General features: G+C 35.5%; 1 protein-coding gene across 3 annotated transcripts in view; it reads right to left on the reverse strand.

Moving 5' to 3' along the window:
- LOC150109868 (N-fatty-acyl-amino acid synthase/hydrolase PM20D1-like) overlaps positions 1-21432 on the reverse strand; it is a 230874-nt gene that overhangs the window by 129110 nt on the left and 80332 nt on the right. For all 3 annotated transcript variants that reach the window (XM_090397063.1, XM_090397055.1, XM_090397070.1), the window contains exons 6-7: positions 15611-15686; positions 7098-7159 (exon numbers count right to left, since the gene is read on the reverse strand). In XM_090397063.1, the coding sequence (XP_090253189.1) occupies positions 7098-7159; positions 15611-15686 (138 nt within the window). The remainder of the gene's footprint in view (positions 1-7097; positions 7160-15610; positions 15687-21432) is intronic.

Below are 21432 nucleotides of genomic sequence, written 5' to 3' on the forward strand. Positions count from 1 at the left end.
TCAAGGTTTCCTTAAACCTCGAGTATTCCCAAGGATCCTTAAGTATTGAGGATGAATACAAGACGCTTTTGCCTTTCCAACCAGTTTGCTCCTAAGTAGAATAAGTAGTTGGAAGTCTGCCCACTGTTGGATTGTGATGGAGTGGAATTTTAAGAACTCCTATCTTATCACAATCTAACATGCATTTCCAAACAAAAAAGAATATAAATACAGGTGATTACCTCTATATCAAGCAAATTTTACTATGAGAAATTAAATAAGTGTATATTTAGTACCATTCACAAATGAGTTAAAATCAATAATGGAAGTGTAAACCTTTAGCAGAGTTTTATAAAGTAATATGTATTAATAGATATAGAATGTTAGCACAAATTCAACATGAGGGGGGGAAGTGAAGTCCAAAGGTCATGAAGCAGTGACGCGAGGGAGCGGCTTGCCCCGAGCAAAGAGCGTGACATCAACACATGTGCGATAGCAGAGAAGGCTGGACGCCGTGACGTAAGACCACGTGAGTGTGTTGGCTGGACATCGCGAAATGCGAGAAACGCCAAGAAAAAACAGGGAAATATAAGGGGTATGCACCCCTGAAAAAAGGCTTTTTGTTCCTGGATCTCCTAGTGTTCGTCTCACAGTGGTGAAGGGTAGCAGTGCCTCCATACTGGAGGATTCCGATAAAGGCAGCAGCGGAACTCGGCGGCCGTATCTCCGCGGAAGAAATAAGCCCGGCAGTCCATAGAAAGCCAGATTGAGGCATGTGGACATTTAGTTTAAGGAGAGGCAGATTCCGGTAGACCATTGACGCGATACAGAACCAAAGGGCAGATAAGTAGACTTTATTTGTATTTGTATTTGTATTACTTTATTTGTGCCACGTTGATAAAACAGAAAAGGGGGACATTAATGATATTGATTAAGACTGTGTTGCTATTGTTTTAGAGAGGGTTGTCTTAAATCTTACTGTCTACCACTGTGATAAAGTTGCTTAATATGTTATAGGAAGTTACGAATATGTTTAGAGTGAGGATTTGCTAATTTATAAAGGAATTGTAAAAGATATAAATGCTATCTTGTGTGGGTTGACAGAACTACTGAGAAATAGAAAGATTGTGATAATCATGCATGATTAAGGTATTTAACAGTATAAATAAGATTCTTACTTTAGAGAATTACAGCATAATCAGTTATAAGTATATTTGTAGTATTGTAATATTTTAACTCTATCCTGACTCTCAGGAACTCCCTTAAAAGGAATTAAGCTAATAGTATTGAATGTACATATTTATGTTATATAATAAACCTTGCTTTTGTATCTAACTAAGACTATCTGTGATTTCTGGAATCTGATGCACCTCTTATAAAATTAATATGAACCTATGCGGGAGACCAGAGAAAAGTAAAGTTTGGCCATGTCTGCAAAGTTGCAAGGTATCAAGTAAGTACTGTCCTGAGATCACCTCTTGATTGACAATATTGTTTAATCTAATAGCGCTAAGTGGCACTGCGAAATATAAATTTTCTTGGCGTTTTACTAGAGGTAGATCTCAGACACTCTGATACTCTGGTGTTGCCTCGATCTCGAGGAAATTCCATTGTCCCTCAGAGGTACCACGTGATACCCATATGGAATTGTAATGGGGAACTGACCCAAAGGTAGAAGAATAGATATCTGAGTAGAAAGTCGACACAACATAAATGGTGCAGTCAGCCAACAGGATGTGGTTTATATAACTGAAATAAGTACTTTATATAAATCACAATAAGCAGATTTCGGATTCCAAACAGAAATTTTTAACAAAGGCAAAGGTTGATTTAATATTTGTGTAAACTCAGAGACAAACATGTCAAACCCTCCTAGTATCTCAATAATGGAGGACAATGAGTTTTTTAGATGCATTAACCCCCAACAAGTGTTCCCCCAGTTCTCAGGCAAAGAATCTGATGATGTCACTTCATTTTTTACGTACATAGAAGAACTAAGAAAAGCTGGAAGATGGACTGACTTTCAGTTACTGGTCTTGCTCCGTAGTAAGCTGATAGGGAAGGCAAAACCTTCCTATAGTCCTCTCCCATTCTAAAAGAGGCCCTGGAGTATTCAAAATTTAAAACGGTCCTAATTTCCCAATTCTCTAAACTGGGAAATTTGGAGCCTAATTTATGGAAACTCCAAAGGTGCACTGAGAAGGAGAGGGAGAGTGTATCTGATTTTTAGAACAGATTACTAATGGTGGCTACGCTGAGTGTCCACAATGAAGAGAAACCTCATTTTGACTGGGCCGTTTTCCAGCAATTCAGGCAAGGAGTAAGACAGGAATTGAAAGAAACTGCCTTCAAAAAAAAAGTGACTAACTTGGATGAATGCTACAGAGCAGTTAAAGAAAGGGAGCAGATACTTGGAGACATACATCCCACTTCTGTTGCTGGTCTTGTAAACTTGGTTGAGCAAGAATGCTGCCCAATAATGAACCAAGACAAGAAAGACAAATCCAAGACAAGAAAATGAAATGAGGGCAATAATAGTGAGACAGTGAATAAGTTGACCGAAATCTTGCCCGAGACTTGCAAGATCAGGGATATTGGAGAAGTTCCACTTCCTGAAACAGGAAGTGGAACTTCTCCAGAAACCTATCATGGAGTGATTGAACGAAGTAATGAAAAGATTAGAGACAATATCAGTGAAGGCCCCAGAACCAAAAATTTCTGAGGCGGACGAAACTAAAAGTTTAATTAGAGAAGAGGTCGAGAGACTACAAAGGCCCCTTCTTGACCGAATGGACGTGGTCATGGAAAAAATTGCAACCATCACCTCCCAAGAAAAGTTAGTAGTACCATCAGATCACAGGGCCAATGATCAAGGAAATGGAAGAGAGCCTCCCAGATGTTATAGGTGCGACAGAATTGGGCACATAGCTCGCAATTGTTTCAAAGGCAAGGGAAGCTTTAATAGAGGTCATGAAGAAGAACTTAGATCTCATACGTATGCCAATAAGACGTGGAAGAAGGGACAAGGAGTCAGAGGGCAGTCATATGAAATGATGGTGAAGACCAGTGTGCTTGGAGAGCATTGCAATGCCCTACTTGACTGGAGCGCAAACCTCCATCATTTCTGAAGACTATTTTAAAGGGTCAGAACCCTATATTAAGTACAAGATCACTTACCTCAAACGATCCGCAAGAATATTTGGGTGCACAGCCTCAGCATCTCACACGTCTAAATCAGTAAATCTTAAAGTGTATCTGCCTGAGTTCAGAATGTGTGTTTGCCATGAGTTTCTGGTCTTGTCAGGATCTTCTCTCCCACACATAAAGCTAATTCTGGGCAATGATTTTTTAATGAGATACAACTTTAAGTGTGATTATGCGAGGAAAGAAGTATATCTCCTTGGAAGGAGGCAAAACATATACAAGGGAATTGAATCAAAATTGCATAAGAGCGGAAGAAACTCACCAAGAATCCGATCTTTTAAGGGGAGCCTTAAAACCCACGTTAGTAAATCTACAGGTGAACTAGCAGGTGACTACTTAAGCATGAAGGAGCACACTTTGTCAGCAGAGACACGCCCTCATGTGAATCAAGTATCCTTGGTAGTGTAAACATCACAGGGAATTTCAATTGGCACTGGGAGCTTAGAAATAGACAAGATTAGGCCTAATGTCCCAAGAGTAAATCACGGTAGAGTTAGAAAAAGGAAAAGGAGGAAAATGAGAGAACTAAGTCTCCATCGTGATAAGGAACTTGGCAGGACTAGATGCCTCCAATTCACTAGACAATTTTTTGACAAACTTAACACCGCTAAAAGGTTGAGGGGGAATGGAACAAAAATCGAAGTGAGTGAGAGGGAAGAATCCAAGGAGACAGATCAAGATATTAGTAAACTAAGCAAGAATGCAGATAAATAAACCCACAACATGAACAGGTATAAGGAGCAGGAAAAAGGTGCCATTAAAAAAGACCCCCCCCCCCCTCAGAACAGTAAGGAGGAACACTTGAGAGGAAGAAAAATTTTGAAATATTTTTAATTGGAAGGGGAGACCTATGTTGCATTGTGATGGAGTGGAATTTTAGGAATTCCTATCTTATCACAATCTAACATGCGTTTCCAAACCAAAAAGGAATATAAATATAGGTGATTGCTTCTGAGTATAAAATTATTGCTATGTAAATATATCAAGCAAATTCTACTATGAGAAATTAAATAAGTGTGTATTTAGTACCATTCACAAATGAGTTAAAATCAATAATGGAAGTGTAAACCTTTAGCAGAGTTTTATAAAGTAATATGTATTAATAGATATAGAATGTTAGCACAAATTCAACATGAGGGGGGGAAGTGAAGTCCAAAGGTCACGGAGCAGTGATGCGAGGGAGCGGCTCGCCCCAGGCAAACAGCGTGATGTCAGCGCACGTGCGATAGCAGAGAATGCTGGATGCCGTAACGTAAGATCACGTGAGTGTGTTGGCTGGACATCGCGAAATGAGAGAAACGCCAAGAAAAAACAGGGAAATATAAGGGGTATGCACCCCTGAAAAAAGGCTTTTTGTTCCTGGATCTCCTAGTGTTCGTCTCACAGTGGTGAAGGGTGGCAGTGCCTCCATACTGGAGGATTCCGATAAAGGCAGCAGCGGAACTCGGCGGTTGTATCTCCGTGGAAGAAATAAGCCCGGCAGTCCATAGAAAGCCAGATTGAGGCATGCAGACATTTAGTTTAAGGAGAGGCAGATTCCGGTAGACCATTGACGCGATACAGAACCAAAGGGCAGATAAGTAGACTTTATTTGTATTTCACTGAATGTGAATGAGAGATTTGTGCCACGTTGATAAAACAGAAAAGGGGACATTAATGATATTGATTACGACTGTGTTGCTATTGTTTTAGAGAGGGTTGCCTTAAATCTTACTGTCTGCCACTGTGATAAAGTTGCTCAATATGTTATAGGAAGTTACGAATATGTCTAGAGTGAGGATTTGCTAATTTATAAAGGAATTGTAAAAGATATAAATGCTATCTTGTGTGGATTGACAGAACTACTGAGAAATAGAAAGATTGTGATAATCATGCATGATTAAGGTATTTAACAGTATAAATAAGATTCTTACTTTAGAGAATTACAGCATAATCAGTTATAAGTATATTTGTAGTATTGTAATATTTTAACGCTATCCTGACTGTCAGGAACTCCCTTAAGATGGGAATTAAGCTAATAGTATTGAATGTACATATTTATATTATATAATAAACCTTGCTTTTGTATCTAACTAAGACAATCTGTGATTTCTGGAATCCGATGCATCTCTTATAAAATTAATACGAACCTATGCAGGAGACTAGAGAAAAGTAAAGTTTGGCCTGTCTGCAAAGTTGCAAGGTATCAATTAAGTACTGTCCTGAGATCACCTCTTGATTGGCAATATTGTTTAATCTAATAGCGCTAAGTGGCGCAGCGAAATATAAATTTTCTTGGTGTTTTACTAGAGGTAGATCTCAGACACCCTGGTGTTTCCTCGATCTCGAGGAAATTCCATTGTCCCTCAGAGGTACCACATGATACCCGTATGGAATTTTAATGGGGAACTGATCCAAAGGTAGAAGAATAGATATCTGAGTAGAAAGTCGACACAACACCACCTTCCAACCTTTCTCAGCTCTTTGACAAAGCTAAGAAAAGCTAAAACATCATTTTCTTCACCAGAAAAGTGCAGGGTGACAAATTGAGGATTAATGGTTCTAAAAAATTCAACGTTGTCCATTGTTGTACTATTTGTATGGTCAATACTGGTAGTTTCACAATCCATAACAAAATTATTTCTCAAAGTAAAAATTTTTTGTAACTGCCTGATTCGTCACCAAAACTATCTCACAAAATTCACACAAATTAATTAATGCAGATTATATCCTGTCGACTGCGCCATTGTAAAAATAAAAGATTTTGATATTCTTTAATTTTTACAATGTGAGTAAATCCTATTCTCTCACTGGTCATATAGTGTCTTTGTGGTGCAAGCGGAAGAACGATGGTATGCTGCATCCTTTGTTGGAAAAAGGCTTATGTTTAATTATCATCATGACCAAATGAATGTTTATATGGGTTTTTTTCAACTGAAGGTGAGTTAGTCAATCTCATATGGAGCTAACAGAGTTTTTTCTCCTGGAAACTCAGGTTTTTAACTGAAATAAAGAGCCAAAAGGTTTCAGTTCAGTGATATAAAATTATAAAAATCAAGTGGATATTAGATCAAGCATTATTTCAAAGCCAAATGTAGAAACTATGAAGATTTTGTAAAAATAAGTTGACCAGAGAGCTTACAGGAATACACTTGCCGGCATTTACGAGTTGCCCTAGCATGGCCATTTAGAAAACATGCATGCTGCCCAGGCATCCATATATTAATTTCTAATTAGTCCATTTTTTTGATAAGGTTTAACTGGCCTGACAGCTGTTTTGAACTGGTTGGTTTTCTTCAAAAAATGGACTATATAGAAACCAAATATATGGAGGCCTGGGCAGCATTCATGTTTTCTAAATGGTCCGTGCTAGGGCGACTCATAAATGCATGATGAATGAATGGAGACCTAAGCAGCAGAGTAATAAATAAATCTCACAATTTTTTCTAAAATTATTTTTTGTTGTTTCAGATTTTTTTTTTTTTCACATTTTATCAAATTTTTCCAAAACAAATGTTTTGGAAAATGTTCAATTACTAGTAACAAGTTCACATAAAAATATGTATAAATTCACATGGAGGAAGCACAAAAGAAAGGGGAGGGGATTATCAATTATAGTGATATTGACATTGATGTCTTCAATGATAGAGCTACAGATACAGAAAATGAAATATGAAATAATTATCATCCATATTTCATTGGTGGCAGTTACTTTAAATTAAAAATTATATTTTAAATCCAGACAAAAGATGAACCTTCATAGCAGTATTTTCAGGGAAATTATAATTATATTACAGTTTACAAAATAAACAAATATTTCATTAATAGAATTATTGTTTTTAGCGATGCATTAATACAGCTAATGCTATTACTTCATATCACAATATTCAATTTTATCTCTTATTTCAAACAAATAAGCATACAGTTATTCTTACCATGACAAAAGAGGTTTGAAGAGCCAGAGATTAGCATATATGAATCTATATGGAAATTGGGCCTAGAGAAATAAATATTCAAAAAAGCATAAAATTCTAATAATATCCAGTTAACATAATATGTATGTTTAGATTATCTTATTTAATCTAACAACAAAGTTTTTAACTTGCTTTCCATAAAAAAAAAATAGGTTTATAAAGATTATGTGATTGCATGCTTATATTCTACCTCTTCACTTTTCAAATTCTGAAAGCAATTGATAATATATTATCAACAAACCTACCATAATGCTGTATGTATAAAAAAACCTGCAATAAAAACCAATAAAGATAACCTCTTTAGAAAAAAAACAGTGCAAGTGAAATCCAAGTGACTAAAATCATATTAAATTTCTGGTGTGAATTTGCTAAAAATAAAATGGAAAAACAGACTTCATAAGATTGGCAGATGCGTTTTTGTTTTCCTTATGAAAATATAAACAATCACTATAGGTCAATTAAACATTTAAAAGTTTAAATTATTCATAGGGCTGGATTAACCATGGTCCTCTGTAGCACATACAAATTTCATTTTTTAAAAATTCTCTATGCGAGTGGATTCATAAAATAACAAAATAATACACTTGACTGTGCATTCTGGTGGCAGAATGGGAAATTGTAACAGTGATGACAAAAAACAGTGCATCATCCTTCTGCTAGCATTTCAACCTCTTAAATGTTAGGAAAAAGAAAAAAAGAGTTGTTTTAACAGCAGAAAATAAATTGGAGATTATTAAAAGAAGCGAAAAGGTTAGTGTTTCATCACTTGCAGCCAAATTTGGTATTGGCCAGCAAACTGTACAGGACATAATTAAATACCAACTTAAGACAAACAAATTTGTTTCTAAATGTGATAGATTCACTTGCACTTCACAAAAAAAATTGTTCAAAGGTTCTACAAATGAGCAGCTAGAAGATGCAATGATAAAGCGGTTTTTACAATAGAGCTGAAAGAACTCCAATATCAGGACCGCTAATTTTAAGAAGGCAAAAAATTTTTTTTTAAAAATTAGACATGCCAGGTACATTTAAATTTTTCTTCTGGTTGGCTAAAATGAAATACAGGGTAAAGAGCTCAGAGAAAATAACACAGGACTGACATTATTCCGTGATGAATTGGCCACAATTATTAAAGAGAAGGCTCTTCATTGCACATTGGCATCTGTACAAGAAAAAACTGTGTAGTATAAAGATAAGCAAAGACAGAATAACAATTCTGTGCTGCTCAAACACTTCAGGAAAAGGCAAATTAAAATTAGTCATAGTGGGAAAACTTAACTCTTCTAGAAGTTTGAAGGACACAACAAATATTCCAGCAGATTATTATAATCATAGATCTGTATGGATGTCTGTTATAAGATAGTGCTCTATCCCATCCCCCATTTTTTTTATGTTGAGCCCATACACAAGAGGCTGATTGATCAACCTATAGTACAGGTATCCCTCGATTAACGCAGTTAATTAATCCTTCGATGTTACTGCATATATATCAAAATCGCATTAATCAAATCTAATAATCAATGGTAAAAATTGCAATTCATCCATGATTGATTACTGTATTAATAATTCGCTTTACATGGTACTCTGTTAGGAAAGATAAAAATGAATGCAAAGTAAATGTTTAATAAATACTTATACCTACATTATTTACCTCAATTTTTTTATCAAAAGGAGTTATCAAGCATCGTTTGAACAGTTTTAGTTTTTTCTAATTGGCAAATTCTATGATAACAAGCAAAATTACTCTCCACACCTCGGCAAATAAGCAATAAAACAAAGAAAAAACACTGAAAATATAATATATGATGGTACAAATTAAGTGGATATTGAATCCAACATTATTTCATAGCCAAAGATAAAAACTACAAGAGTTTCGTGCTGAATATATAGAAACTAAAAGTTTTGGCAGATGCAAGCATAAGCAACCTTATGGGCAACTCGTAGTAAAGGTGGAGTAAGCTCCAGGTCACTTTCCTTAGTATTTTGCATAATGTAAAGCACATCTCCTAGAGGAGATGTATGATAAATAAGCCTTTGGCTCTCTATTTCAGTAATAGCTAGTTTATTTTCAGTTACAATCTAGAAATAATTGAACAAAGAATTAAAAAAAAAACTAAACTAAAATTAAAAAAAAAAGCTATACACTGAATTGCGTAAGAATATTTATATTAAATATTTTGCATACATCTGTCAGATCATCTGCAAGCTCCTCAGGGTTAAAGGCGCATTAATCAAACTCTTGCCGTGTATATCAAAGGATTGCCGCAATTAATTAATCGGTGTTAATCAAATCCTGCATTAAGCAAGGGATACCTGTACATTATTATTATGTGACACCTTCAGGCAGTCCAGACTCATCGAGGGAGGACACCTACTCTACAGCTCTCTGTCTCCACCACTCAATCCACACCACATCATTTATACCAACACTATCTATTTCCCACCACCAGTATTTCACAGACAATCACAAACATCCATGCCCACGGTGAGATTCAAACCCAGCTTTTTGGCTGGAGAGCGGAAACACTAACCACTTGGCCAACCAGTTAATGGGACCAGTTAAAAAACTTTCTGCAGAAAATGGCAACACTGTTGCCATTTATATCTTCTGCCATATGTAAAATTACTAGTTCAATCTATGGAACAAGGTGTGGTAGAGATGATGAAATGATTGTACAGAGAAACTCTGATGTTGGGCTTTATTTTGGAAGATGCTATCTATAACATTTCTACAGCCCAGACAAAAGTTAAAAGTGAAACAACTGAAAAATCATTAAAAAAATATTGCCTGATAACTTTGTGATTACTGAAAATAATTTGGAAGTAGACAACTCAAATAATAGTGTAGAAATCGACCCTGATATTTTAAAATCAATTCAAAATATTGACGAGTGCAAAGTCTTAGATAAAGGGAATGTTAACAAGTGGTTATATATAGACAAAAATGAAGCTGGGTAAAAAATAACCAATGATGACTTTATTCAAACTATTCAAGAAGCGACACCAATGGCAGAATAAAGTGTCTTTCGATGAGGATGATGATAAGGACACCTACAATCAGCTTACAAAGTAAATTATAAGGAAGCCCTAATAGCTGCAGAAACATCACTTAAATTGATGGAAAGTCAAGATGATGATGCTGAAAGGACTTATATATATGCCTGACAAACTACATTTAAATGGGTTTGGAGTTAGATGTTTGGAGAAAGTGTTATTTAGTGAGTCTGGAAGTGCAATAACCAAGTAATCCTGCGAGCTATCTAGGTTTCATTATAACTTCAACTCTCTACTATTATTACCTGCAAATCACTGGCTTCATCAATTTTCTGAAATACAGTTCCTTCGGTGTGGTATACAGCTTGTAATATTTGTATCCTGAAATGCATAACTTTACACTTTTGCATAACAACATACACAACTTTATATACTGTATTTTTCAGCTTATAAGACGTGTTTTTTGTACCTAAAATTAATCTGAAAATTAGGATGTGTCCTATAAGCCAAATGTGTCTTACATACCATGTTTTTTTATGTATGCACAATTCTGTGTGATCAGTTTGAGCAGCTGCACAGTTGTTAATAGTCATGCATTTAAACTGGTAGTCAATATATTATTATATTTCATTTTTTTATAATGGATTCTACAAAGCACAGACATAGATATATGACTGCATTTAAGCGTAGTGTGATTGAGTATGCAAAAAAAGAATGGCAATAGGGCAGCAGAGCGGCACTTTAGGCATCTGCTTACAGAAAAAATGGTATTAACTTGGAGGAAACATGGAAGAATAGAAGCAAATTCTAAAAAACACAATCTCTGCAAAAAAATTGGCAAAATAGTCAGAAATTGAAAATGAATTAAAAGCTTGGATAATGGGCCAAAGAAGATCAGGTTGTTGCCTCTCTCAAAAATGATTATCCAACGAGAAAAATTATTGGCAACAGAAAGAAATATCATTGATTCTACAGGGTTCCCATTATGGTGCTTTGGATTTATGAAGAGAAATGATTTATGCATGTGTGTAAAAATGAAAATATCACAAAAATGCTAGACGAATTCAAAAATAAAATCGAGTTTCGCAGATTCATCATAAATGCTAGCAAACAGGACAATTTTGAACTTTCACAGATAGCTAACAATAAACAAACTATTTAAAGGATTTATGAGAGAAAAATGGGTCAGTTGAATGGTATCTTCAAATTTTGAGGAAACATCCACAGGTAGGAGAAAGAAAGCCACAATTTTGCTGGTGTGCGAATGAGTAGAGTTCATGGAATGAAGTGAAACTCTAAATTATTATAAAATCTTTTCAAAAGTGCGGTATTAGTAATTCTCTTGAAGGTAGGGAGGATGACTTATTATATCAAGACAGCAATGAAGAATTCTGATGAAGAATGAAGTTCAGAAAATTTTGAGAGTGAAGATGAGTAAAGATTTGAAAAGAAATGTAGCAAAATTACAAAAAAAATTTGTCTATAATATGTTAGATTTCTTTAATGATTTGATGATTTTTTTAAAGAATTTTTTTATCTAATAAACAGATAATATATGTATCAAAATTTTAAATTAAAAACAAAAATCTTTATATGAAAAATTTGATGCATAATTCGTGCATCTTATACTGAGAAGAATTTTTTTCCTTCAAAAATTCAACATGAAAAATGTAATGATCCAATACAACAGTGCATCTTATAAGGTAAAAAATACAGTAACTTCCACCTTAAATTGACATCCATTATGTTTAGTCCATACTATCAGCATATTTAAATTATCCTGCAAGCTCTCTATATTACCTTGATTAACCATTATTCTACCCAACTTCTATCATCATCAAATAATTTAATATCCTTCAAATTATTTTCTATATCTTTATGTACAATTAAATAGCAGTGGCCCAAGTGCAGAGCCCTATAGCCACCACTAGTCACCTGCCTTTTCTTGGATTCTGCTACTCCATATACTCTTTTTGGTATTTGTTCATGCCATCCTTTAATCCATATCACCCGTTTGATATCATCCATATCCCTGTTTGTTGCAGTTTGCATAATGCAGTTCCATGTGGTATCCTGTCAAACAATCCAGCAGTATCATCATGTCGCCATTCCTTTTACCCAACTTAGCTGATGATTTATAATAAAATCAATTATAAAAAAGTTAGTAAATTACTAAAGCATGAATGATTTTTCACAAAGACATGCTGCCCCTCAGAGCATCATGTTATTATCCATTTCTGAATCCTCTTTTTGACCAACTTTTCCAGCACTTTTATTACCATTCCCGAGATAACAACTGGTTTATAATTTGTTACCTCAGACTTAAATCCTATTTTATAGAAATGAATTAGTTTTCCCTCCTTCCACTCTTGGAACTTCGCCAGAGCAGAGAATAAACAGCCTAGTAAAAGGCATCACCAGCTCCCTTGAACATTCTCATAAAACATAAGCCGAAATCTCATCCAATCCCATAGCTGTATTTTATCCAGATTCTGCAATATCCTAAGTAAATCACAATTCACCAACTTCTATTCTCACAGTCCCTGTCACCTCTCATAACAACATCTTCACTTGGATGATATACCCTTGCAAAGTGGTTACTCAGAGCTCAAATTTCATCTTCCTCTGTTGTCTCTCTACCATCAGCACTCCTTAAAGTTATCCTTCCATAGTCATTCTATCTCCTACTTTCCACATAATGAAAAACCACTTTGGAATTTCCTTTTGCCTGCTGAGTTATTTCTTCTTGTAATCTGATTTTGCCCTCTGCACCATGCTGGTCACCTTTCTTGCCTGACTCTTGTACTGCTCATGAGTTAGCTGGTCACCTTTCTCCTTATATTACACTCCACAACATTTTTTTTTTTTTTTTTTTGTTTGTTTGCAGCTCATGATACTACTCATCCAATTCCTACCCAATTTACCCTCCTGACCTTGGATATACAGTGTGATTTGCTTCCTCCAGATACACCGCGACTATGCCCCATGCACTTTGAAAATCCTTCCCTTGCAGATTTTTATGCTGTGGTAATGATTCAAGCTGCCTCTTAAGAGTATCATAATCACCTGCTTTGTAGTTCCACATATACTCCCTTCTTAACTGGGATTTTGACATTTTGCTACTTCCCAAATTGAGACCACATGATTACTTTCACAATTGAAAGCAATGTAGCGAATTTAGTTTTGGACGTCTTCTGATCCTATAACCAGATCCAGCACTCATACCTAGAATCCCTTCTATCACATTCTGCTTCAAGTAATTATCTCCCAGTAAGTGCATAAATTCTATTTCCTTTCTGCCATGTGATCTTTCCTGTCTTTATCTCCAAAGTTGGTCTCCCATACTAAGTATACGACTTGAATTCATTGTATAAATATGTTGATGCATGTCTTCCACATCATCCCTATCACCCCCTGGCCTATTAGCAGCAACAAATTTTATATTTTGCCCTATTGGCCTCAATTTCAGACCAGACTGACTCAAAAGAAATGCCATCTGCCAATTTACTCCTACCCTTGTTGGCTATAATTCCTCTACTATCATCAGGCAGTACTCCATCCCCCTGTCCTGTCTACTCTATTCTCCCTGAAAATACTAAATCCATCATAACTGTAATTATATCATATACTGTTAGCCTGTGAGTATCACTAATGCCTATAACTTTTTGTGAGGTTGCACTAACCAATGCCAAAAACTCCTCTCTCTTATTCCTGATACTTCTTAGCATTAGTATATAAAAACTGTAACATCCCCTTAGGCCCCAAACCACCTTTACATGCTGAAAATGACTATCATCATCTATTTCCTGATATGTACACGTAATAGGTGTTCAGGTTACTATATGACAGCAGTACATGATTAAGTTTATTATTAAACTTCTATGAACAATTTTCCTCCAAATTAGTCTATTACTTGTGAGCACTCCCATATTGTCATATCAAAAATTTTGTGCTTCTAAGGTACTTCTGACTGAATTAATACATCTAGACCTTGGTCTAGCTCTGAGTCTCTTTCCTGAGATCATGGCATCAAACACCTGCTAAGCTTTCCTCATCCATTCTATTTAAGTAGTTATACTACCTCAGATTACCTCTGCTGACACATTTTTGAATGCTAATAGCGTAAAGTTCCTTTCTAATATCTTCCTTTTTAATATGATTCTGCCAGTAATGCCATCAGTTTGCTCCCATAATCCCATTCGATATTGCTGCCTGAAAGACTAGATTATCCTTCTTAGGATGCATCATTTTATGTCAAAATATCATTCGGACATAAAATGATGAGCATGTTTAGTCTCTTTTTTTAAATTAAACAGAACATTTAAAAAATTAGTACTACTTAAAAAAAAAATGAATAAATAAATAAACTGGCTGATTGTTTTGACCAACCACATCACTCCGACATCAAAACATTCAGCCAGTTTATTCAGTTATTTATTTTTGTGGCATTTTTAAAGTACTAAACTCACAGTTTATGCGACACTCAAAGCTGTGAGCTTCACACCCAGGCAAGATAAAGGAAGAGAAAGCAGCGATGGCGAGCGAGCTGCCCAGTGTTTCAGAGAGAGCCACCTTCATTGTGAAAACTGATAAAAAGAGGTTCCACATGCTGAAGACTACACCCACATTTGAAGATTGTATGTTTGTCTTATTTGCAAATTTCAAAAAAAAGAATATTGCCATTTTCATCAAAACAGCATCTATTAATGAGTGCAGACAATAGGAGATAGAATGCATAGAGGAATATGCACTTCCCTTGCAGTGAGCAGGTTGCAATCTTAAAGTGCAACTGAGCATAACTACTCCTTTTCCCTAATCATTACTACCTGAATATAATATTGTGTGTATTTATTGCTTAGAAGACTAAAATTTATCAACACTAGCATGCAGTTAAATCTTAATGCCTTATGTTTCTTTCTTTTATGTTACTTTCCTGGACTCCAACTTTACTAAACCTTGAGTGATGATCATCATTTCACTTTTAATGCTTCAAATAAAATACTATCACATTCTAATAATTCCAGTAGAACTACCATAAAAATATGAAGTAAACATTTTCTAAATTATTCAACTAGTTCTTTATTCACCATGCTAATATGCTTCATCAGAAGTAAAGATATTTTCAATTTGAAAACATACAGCATCTGGATAAGTTTTAATACATAACTGATGTTGAAATAATCAATGTATTCTATACATTAAAAATCATTCTGCTACAACTTAAAAATACCTTTATCTCTAATGAAGTATACCACAGTGAATAAGAAAGTAGCAGGATGACTTAAAAAAATTCTTACTTCATAATTTTATTGTAGTTATCCTGGATGCAATGGATAATACAAACCAAACCTTGATGATAACAATTACATTCTATTTTTAAAGTTTATAATAATCACAACAACAATGAAAAAGCAAATAACAGTTAACAAAGAATGTTATATAAACAACACATCAGATTTTTCTCTTAAATATTAACTCACATAAGGAGAAAGAATTTCAAACATTTCAGTCTCTGGTCCTGTACCTAATGTACTAGGAAATATATGTCCATCCAATCTACCAAAAACATGTAAAATATAAAAACATTAAATTATAAGGATACCAAACTTTAAAAGCATTAAAAAAAATCACAGGAATATTAATTATGTGAGATTAGTTCATTATTCATTCTCTACTACACTAAAGTACAGAACAACCTTCTCTAAAAAGAGGTCATCTGACAACTTCTTCACAATACAAATTGTGGAGAATTTTGCAATTGACAAAAGATAAAAATCTCAGTATGAGACATCAGAATTTTTATTCCAAAAATTTCCATCAGACAATACTGACTTATTCAAGTAGACAGGCTTATACGTTGGTTATGTATTACTTAGGGCTGAGGCTGATTCCATGAATAGTCTTTTGAATTTGTATTTGTTATGGTGTATTACTGTAGCTTTCTTCCACTGTATTCTGTGGCATGAAAATCCAGAGCATGGTCTGCAAGGCCAGAGTGGCTGTACGTGTGCAAACGGATGTAGTCCTTGTGTTCTGAATGAAATTCTGATATACGCTGTCCTGCCTGTTTGGCCAAAGTTTACAGCTGCAAGGGACCTGGTATACACCAGGTAGGTCTAGGGGAGGTGGTTGGTCTTTAGTGGAGCAGATAAGGGATGCTAATTTTCTGTATGGTCTGTAACAGGAGGTCAAGTCATGTTTTTTTAAGATTTTGGTAATTTTTTCCGAGATGCCTCGGATGTAGGGAAGTGATGGATTCAGAGTAATCTTACATGACGTCTTGTGTACCGTTGCAGACAAAGAATTTTAAAAAATACGAGGTCGACAAATCAAAAAATTTGAAAAATTAAAAAAGAACTCTACTATCAATCCAAAACTTCCCACCAACATTGTCAACCTTTTTTCAGTCACCCTGAAGTCTGAAGCACTCAGCGCACTTTCACGTGGCCACAACTTCGCCATTGCTCCCAGAAACATACCTAGTGAGGATATTATGATCCAGAACGAATGCGGAATCCGCCACCTTCCGAATCAAATCGCCAACAGTGTAAGACTGGATGTAGCTTATGTCCTCTCCAAAGCAAGACCACCAAAAATCGACATAGCCAACAAGGAATATAAAGCTGTGCAGGAAATGAGGAATAATAAAGAAATAGTTATCACCAAAGCTGATAAGAGAAATGCAACTGTAGTACTTAACCAAAAGGACTACACAGGTAAGCTTAATGCTCTTCTATTAGATCGAGCTACTTACCTCCCTATCGAATACAATCCCACCAACTCACAAATCAGAAAACTTCACGGGTTTCTTAAGAAAGTCACTTCTTGGCCTGTAGAAGTTACCAACAGATTAAAGCCGTTTAACTCTATACCCCCCCCCATGTTTATGGACTCCCAAAAATACATAAAGAAAATGTGCCATTACATCCCATAATGGATGGCATTGATTCCCCCACATACAAATTAGCTAAACATTTGGCCAAAGTGCTCACACACTATATTGGCAACACACCATCACACATAAAAAAACTCAGCCCACTTCAAAGCCAGCATAGAAAAACCTTACACTCCAACATACTGACATAATGGTCAGCTTTGACATCTTCTCCTTATTCACAAATGTCCCACTCAAGGAAAATTTAGAGCTAATCCAAGCTAAATTTTCTCCCAATATCTCAGCCCTATCTCAGTTCACAATGAACTCAGGCTATTTCGTTTGGCAGGGAAAATTCTACAAACAAATAGAGGGAACAGCCATGGGTTCACCACTCTCCCCACCCTTGGCCAATTTCTTTATGGAGACTTTTGAAGAAAAAGCCTTAGCTTCTGCCCCACAAAAACCAATCATATGGCTTCGCTACATTGATGATGTGTTCGCTATTTGGCTACATGGCTCTGATCCACTCCTCTCCTTCTTAATACACTTAAACAACCGACACCACAGAATCAAGTTCACCCTGGAAAAAGAGGAAAACAACAGCCTTCCTTTCCTAGACACACTAGTCGCCTGCAAGCCTGATGGAACCTTTGTTTTCTCAGTTTATAGAAAACCCACCCATACAGGCAGGTACATTCACCAACAATTCCCCCCCCTACACACACAACAATATGGAGTGGTGAAAACACTCAAGCAACAGGGCTAAACTAATCTGTTCTACCAACAAGGCCCTAAACACTGAACTAAATCATATCCTCAACACTTTCTCAGCCAATGGCTATCTTCCCCCCAAAAAATCAAAAAAATATTGAAAACAACAAACCACAACCCCCCCCTCACCCCCCTCCACAAGAAGGATTACTCTTTATAGTAATCCTTGTTGTGGAGGTGATGGAGGCAATGGTGATGGATTTATCCATCACCATTCCCTACATCCGAGGCACCTCGGAATAAATTACCAAAATCTTAAAAAAACATGACTCAACCCCCTGTTACAGACCGTACAGAAAATTGGCATCCCTTATCTGCTCCACTAAAGACCAACCACTTCCCCTAGACCTACCCTATCCCTTGCAGCTGTAAACTGTCTTACTTTGGCCAAACAGGCAGGACAGCGAATATCAGAATTTCAGAACACAAGGACTACATCCGTTTTTTTACAAGTTTTCACTCTGGTCTTGAGACCATGCTCTGGATTCACGCCACATAATATGGTGGAAGAAAGCTACAGTAATACACTGTAGCAACTACAAATTCGAAAGACTATTCATGGAATCAGCCTCAGCCCTAAGAAACTCTCCAAACCTCAACAAATTTGGTTGTATGAGACTGCCCCAAATTTGGGAGGCTTACATCAGCAGACCTTCAGCCCAACGGCCAAGAACACCTACTTAGCCCGCTAGAACTTTTAGGAGAACAATAGCTTCATCACTTCATTCTCAGTTACTGTGTTGTAGTGCCTACGTGCATGTGCTTTTTTGTAAGTTCCTTTTGAAGATGGCAACGTGATGTTGCCGAAATATTGGAAATATTTATTAAAGTGTAATTCAATTTATATTCTTATCTATGTTGTCAATTCCTTAAGTGATTTAGTAATGACTTATTCAAATTCATCATCACATCTGGTTATTCTATGTGAAAGGAATAACTTTACAAACAACTTGAAGAAACTGCAATGAGCTCACCTCTATTGCTTAATTTGGCTAATTTTTATTTTGAACACTTAGAAGAAAGAATCTTATTTCTTTTTTTTCTATCTCAACTCAAAACTGCCTCTTATAAGCTACACAGATGATTTTTGTTTTTAATAATACTGTGTTAGAACTCTGTTAAAATGTTACTTCCTATTTAAAATTTACGTCCTTGAATTAAATTTATTCTGTAGAACTAATTGTCAAGAGGAATATCATTTTTGGATGTGCACATCAAAATAAAATATGATGATCGCTTTTGACTTCTACCTGTATGCATATAAATACAGCCAACTTTTATAAGTGACTGTATTTATATGCATACAGTAAACCCTCGATTTTACGGCCTTCGATTTAATGGACAAAATTTCCGGTCCGTATGTCACATGTGAAAATTAACACCCTGTTAATTTTAAAATGCTTTTAACCAAGATTTGTTTATAATTAAATTAACAGGTTATTTTTTGTTATTAATTTCCTGTTATTTTTAACAAATTTTGGCGAATAGACCATCATATGTTGGAAAAACACTGTAGTAATTTAGCTGACATAAATGAGTCATCACTCATAAAACATGTTCAGTGAATGATTAGCATGTGATCACACCAATCGCACTGTAATTGGTTCTTTTGTCGTGTAGCATGACTTTCTGCGGCAGTTTTAACGCATGCCGGCCGATGTTCTGACGTGCGCTAAACCACACCCAGTAATGTGCATTTGTTTACTCGCGGTGAATGGTTTATGTACGTATGCATTTTATAGACCTATTCAATATAAATTTAAAATTACAACTTTTCTGTGAAATTAAACTTATCATAGATACAGTACTTACATAAAATTTTCTACATAAATAAAAACATGTAAATTAGCTAATTTGTCAATTTTTTAGCATGCGCATTCGGAAAAATCTACTTTATTATAAAACAGACTTTCGGATTTAATGGACACCCCCTCCCCCGAATTAGTCCGTTATATTGAGGTTTTACTGTACCATTCATAAGTATGGTATTGTGCAGTGCTTAGAGTCTGGAGCACAAAAAATTGGCTCCTCTGAAGAATCTTTCTCCAACAAGAACTGGAAACTATCAAACAAACAGCCTTATTAAACAGTTATAATTTTGTTATAAATCTTAACAAATTGACTGCTTCACTTTACCAAAGATTGGGAGACTGTCATCATGAGACTTACTGTGCAATTATCATCATGATGTCAATATTTGTCAACATATTATCATCATGTAATAGTTGATAATTATTATTGTCAGTTAATGTGCCTATAGATGGTACAAGTTAAGTTTGTAGCATCCTGCCATTTACACTTGGTCTGTGTCTGATTCTTGCAGTGTGTTACATACACATGCACATGCTCAGTGTTTTTCTATGTGCTCATGAAGATGCCTTGATGAAATACTGGAGTAATTTATTAACTAAATAAATTTAGTTTGTATTTATTTCACTAAATATCAACATGCAGGTGCACATGCGCTGTATTGCTTCAATTTTTGCAATCATGAAGATTACAGCAATGTTTCTGGTGTTTTTCTTTTTAATTTTTTTATTCTGTAAGAGTGGTATTTTCAAAATAATGCTTCATGTGAAAATAACTGGAACAATACCAAAGGAAATACGTGAGACGTGCTACTACCAAAATAATCAGACTTCAACATGAATTCACCTCTTTGAATTAATGCAAGTTTTATTTCATAATGATTTAGTTCATAATCTATAACTATTATATAAATGTAACAGCTCTTTCATTTACAATTCGTGAATGTATTTTCAGAGAAGATAGAGGAAGCAGAGAAGGAGGAAGGGTATTAATAATGACAGCCGAAGAACTTCAATCAACAAAAATAGAAGTTCTGTAAATCTGAGGAAACCTACAATCCTATCCTGAGGGTGTTATATACATTATGCCAATTTTTAATCATGTCAAGTAAGCTTATGTGTCTTGTCATAAACCAGGAAAAGACAATATATGTGCATTTCAAGGAGCCATCAAGACCAATCCAACTTGGTTGTTGATAATTATATCTTTGATTATGTGGAATAAATTAGGAGTCGCCATTAACAGATTCAATGATATGCATAAAGAGAATTAAAAAGTAAATATCCAATCATGAATATTTCGTCATTTTACAACTACTGAAGGCTACAATATTATCAAGAAAATCCAAATAAACTTGAGGGTTTATGGTGTGAGATAGATCCATGGCATCCATTCTTCCTCTGGACCTCCAGATTTGAAACCAAGTGCATTGTTAGTTGCTGCTACAGACCTGGAGATCCAGAGGAAGAAGTGGATGCCATGCATTAGCACAATGACTGCAGGCAAAGCAATTATAATGTGAGGCAATTATAATATGTGAAAGTGAGGGGAGTGAGTTGGTAAGAGATGGGTCATTTATCAGTTTAATTGCTCTCCTCTGTATCGAGTCAAGCATTTTAAGGAAACTTTTATGAGCCCCACTCCAAATGTAAGAACAGTATTCAATATCTGGGTGACTTTGTGATTTATATAAGGTTAACAGCTGTTTAGAGGTGTAGTAATGTCTTGAGCAAAAGAGAAATCCTAGTTTTTTGGAAGCAATGGTTGTGATGTGTTTATGCCAGGAGAGACCAGATGTCAAGGTAATTCTAAGAAGAGAAATCTCATCTTGTCTGGGAATTTGCA

Source organism: Typopeltis vanoorti, chromosome 1 (genome assembly GCF_054136105.1).
Source record: "Typopeltis vanoorti isolate ZY-2024b chromosome 1, IOZ_Tvanoo_1.0, whole genome shotgun sequence".
In the NCBI taxonomy this organism is placed as follows: Eukaryota; Metazoa; Arthropoda; class Arachnida; order Uropygi; family Thelyphonidae; genus Typopeltis; species Typopeltis vanoorti.